Here is a 3674-nt window from a genome sequence, read left to right on the forward strand (position 1 = left end):
TTTTTTTTTTTGAGGCAGAGCTTCTCTCTGTTGCCCAGGCGGGAGTGCAGTGGTGCGATCTCGGCTCACTGCAACCTCTGCCTCCCGGGTTCAAGCAATTCTCTGCCACAGTCTCCCAAGTAGTTGGGATTACAGGTGGGTGCCACTGTGCCCGGCTAATTTTTGTATTTTTAGTAGGGATGCGGTTTCACCATGTTGGTCAGGATGGTCTCGATCTCTTGACCTTGTGATCCACCCGCCTCAGCCTCCCAAAGTGCTGGGATCACAGGCATGAGCCACCGTACCCGGCCCAATCACTAGTCTTTATAAAGTTTAGAAGGTACACAACCTTTATGACTATGAAAGGCTATGCTTATTTTAATTCACAGCAAGGCACAAAGTGATCACCTAGTACAAAACCTTTTAAAACAGTTATGAAAAACGCCAGGATACCAAATCAAATGGAAATTTGGACCCTAATTTGATTGCCTAACTTTGAAAAATGTTTCAGAACTGTACCTACCTACGTATTATGCTTGTGATAAGTTATATGCTGAAGCTTTGTGCTGGTAATATTTTTAATGTGCAATTTTTAGTGGACTATAAGAATTAAACATTTATTTCCCATTAAACTATATGTTTCTTTTAACTTTAGGGAGCAAATGTGTAAACAGCCCATAAACTTTCCTCACTTTTAAAAGAAATAATATATCAAGAATATAATAATAATAATAGAACAAGTAGGGAAAGTGAGTTGGGTATGGTGTTTTCATGATTGCGGTGAGGTTATTCTCCTGTCCATATGGAGTGGAATACCCACACCTGAAAAGACCTTTGTTGTTTTAAATTAACTTTTGAGATTGTTTACAGCAAATGCTTTTTGCCTCCCCACTGCTATTTGATTGCAACTTTTTATTTCAAACTCTCCCCTAAAGAGTGATTGTGCTAGAAAACCAAGTTGATGTAAAATGTCTCATGCTTGGCAGCTCACCACACTCAAACCGTGTTCTGGGGATGGCAGGCAGCCCCATCCCACTGCCAAAAACTTTCCACTGGGAGTAGTTTTGCAAGGGGCTGGCTGGGCGGGTGGGGAGCCTGGGGGACTGAGATGGGGGCCTTTCTCCTGCTTGGTGACTACATCATCTCTCTCTGCGTAGGTGAAGCTGCTCTCCGAGGAGAACCCAGAATGCAGACCCTGCCAGTGGCCTCTGCCCTCAGCAGTCACCGCACCGGTCCTCCCCCAATCAGCCCCAGCAAGAGGAAGTTCAGCATGGAGCCAGGTGACGAGGACCTAGACTGTGACAATGACCACGTCTCCAAGATGAGTCGCATCTTCAGCCCCCATCTGTGAGTTCTTCTGTTCTTATTTTGGCTTAAGGGTGCTTGGTGCTGGGGCCCTATTTGTTTTGCAACTTTGTGCTGATTCTGAAGTTACCATTTGGATACTTTATTTGTAAAGGATACTTTATTTATAAAGAAAAATAACGCTTGCTGGTCTGACAAAAAGAAGGTAGTATACTCATTTGGATAACTTGTAGAGACATGAAGTCCCACTTCCCTCCAGCGTACCTGTAGTAGGACCTTTCTCATGTTAAATTCCATGGAAGTTAATGTCCTCCCCTTAGAGCTTCTGCAAGTAGTTATCTGCTAAGCTTGGCTTTTCACCTCTACATAACTGATTGTTTTTAGGACAATCAGTGTTAGTGAATGTCAGTATGCACCAGACAAATAGAAGGGAAGGTGAGCAGATGCCTGTTAAGGTTTTACTCAGGAGTCTAGGATTGTACACGAAGAAGTGTTCGTCCCACGTTGTGTGTCCCTGGTACAAACTTGGGACCTTCCCATAAAGGGAAGCCAGCTTCCTATGCTCATACAGGTTGCCACTCATCACATCCAGCCAGTCCTTGATCTGCCGCTGACACTCTACCTTCTTGACACAAATTGCTTCAACTGTTTGGCCTCAGTTTCCTTATTTGTGAGACAACAGGGGCTGAAACTGCAGTTCTCTGTAATACACTGTGCGTCATCACCACATTTCCACTGGAAAAGCCTCCCGCTTCCATGCACTGGCTTCTCCCGTTTGTACTCTGCTCTTGGCACACACCCTGCGTGCAAAGGGATAGGCTTCTCCCCAGTTTTCAGGACTTGGAGACACCCCATCACCTGCCCAGGGGGACTGTGGGGACAGTGGTGAAGGCAGTTGGTGTTCTCAGAGTTGTCTTGCCAGTCCTGGCGAGGCAGCACTGAGTATCGGAGGGAGTTTTGCATATGCAGGTACAGAGGTCCTCCTCCTTCCCCGCCCCAATCACTCACTCCAGCGTGAGTCAGTGTTTCCTCATTTTCAACATGCTCCAATTCCTGAGGGTGCTGCTGCTGCCCCGCAGGAAGGTAGAGCAGGGAAGGCTCCTCCTTGGAGGCAGAGCTTCCGCAGAGAGGTGGCCCAGCTCCCGCCTCTGCTGCCTCAGCTCCAGCGTCCTCGCATTCCGCTCGTTCCAGTCAGCTTGGACTGTTGTGTTCAGTCATAAGACACTGACAGAGGTATTTATCCTCAAATAAATCACTGCAGTGTTAGTCAGAGGCTGAGCCTGCAGTCTGGAGCCCTGGAATTTGCTACCATCAGGAATCCAGCAGGAAGGTCCTGCAAACAATGCACTCCGCAGTTAGGGCTCGCTGAACTCCTGGGTGCTCAACTGTTGCAGTTCATTCTTTTATTACCACAGATTTCTTGTTCTTTCCCAAACCCCTTTTCCAAACCCCAATATGAGCATTTGTTCTTTTTTCTTTTCGTTAGTAAGAAAGGGGAAGGCAGCCTGCAGACAAACATGCCTTAATTTAAATCCTGATTCTGCCACACAACAGCTGTGAGGCTTTGGACAAGTCACTTAATTTAACTGGGCCCAGTATCCTTGACAATGATAATGGTTAATGTATAGAGCTGTTATGAGGATTAGAGTTAAAATAGATAAAGAGCTTGGCACAGTGTAGCACTCAGTTGATGAGAGCTGTTACTCCATTGTTCAGACACTGGTTATAATGATAAAGAATAAGAATGTGTGTGTGTGTGTGTGTGTGTGTGTGTGTGTACGTATGTATGTATGTATGGTGGATTTAATGTTTGATAGTTAAAATCTGCTTTTTAATAAAAAGCCTGGGTTCAAATCTGCTTTCTTTGCATTTCATCGAAGATAATATTAATTCCTTCCTCATAGGATTATTGTAAGGACTTAAGTACGGTGCCTGGCAGATTGTAAGCACTCAGCTTTAGTTATTATTATTAGAATGTTAAAGCGTTTAGAAAATAATTTTATGGCTAGGCACAGTGGCTCACATCTATAATCGTAGCACTTTGGGAGGCCGAGGTGGGTGGGTCACCTGAGGCCAGGAGTTCGAGATCAGCCTAGGCAATATGGTGAAACCCTGTCTCTACTAAAAAGTACAAAAAACTAGCTGGGTGTTGTGGTTGGTGCCTGTAATCCCAGCCACTTGGGAGGCTGAGGCATGAGAATCGCTTGAACCTGGAGGTGTAGGTTGCAGTGAACCAAGTGAGACTCTGTCTAAAAATAAAAAAGGAAAAGAAAATAATTTTGTAACTCTCTTGGGGGCTATAAATATGACCTTGATGTATGGGTCTGTGATGACACTATAAATAATTTTAAATGTAAAGAATAGAATCACTAATTTTTTTTTTTTTTTTT

At 44.6% G+C, this 3674-nt stretch overlaps 1 protein-coding gene across 4 annotated transcripts in view; it reads left to right on the plus strand.

Moving 5' to 3' along the window:
* VGLL4 (vestigial like family member 4) overlaps positions 1 to 3674 on the plus strand; it is a 166658-nt gene that overhangs the window by 121217 nt on the left and 41767 nt on the right. For all 4 annotated transcript variants that reach the window (XM_017501468.2, XM_017501469.2, XM_017501467.2 and 1 more), the window contains one exon: positions 1137 to 1326. In XM_017501468.2, the coding sequence (XP_017356957.1) occupies positions 1137 to 1326 (190 nt within the window). The remainder of the gene's footprint in view (positions 1 to 1136; positions 1327 to 3674) is intronic.

This window comes from Cebus imitator, unplaced genomic scaffold (genome assembly GCF_001604975.1).
Source record: "Cebus imitator isolate Cc_AM_T3 unplaced genomic scaffold, Cebus_imitator-1.0 Scaffold281, whole genome shotgun sequence".
NCBI lineage: Eukaryota > Metazoa > Chordata > Mammalia > Primates > Cebidae > Cebus > Cebus imitator.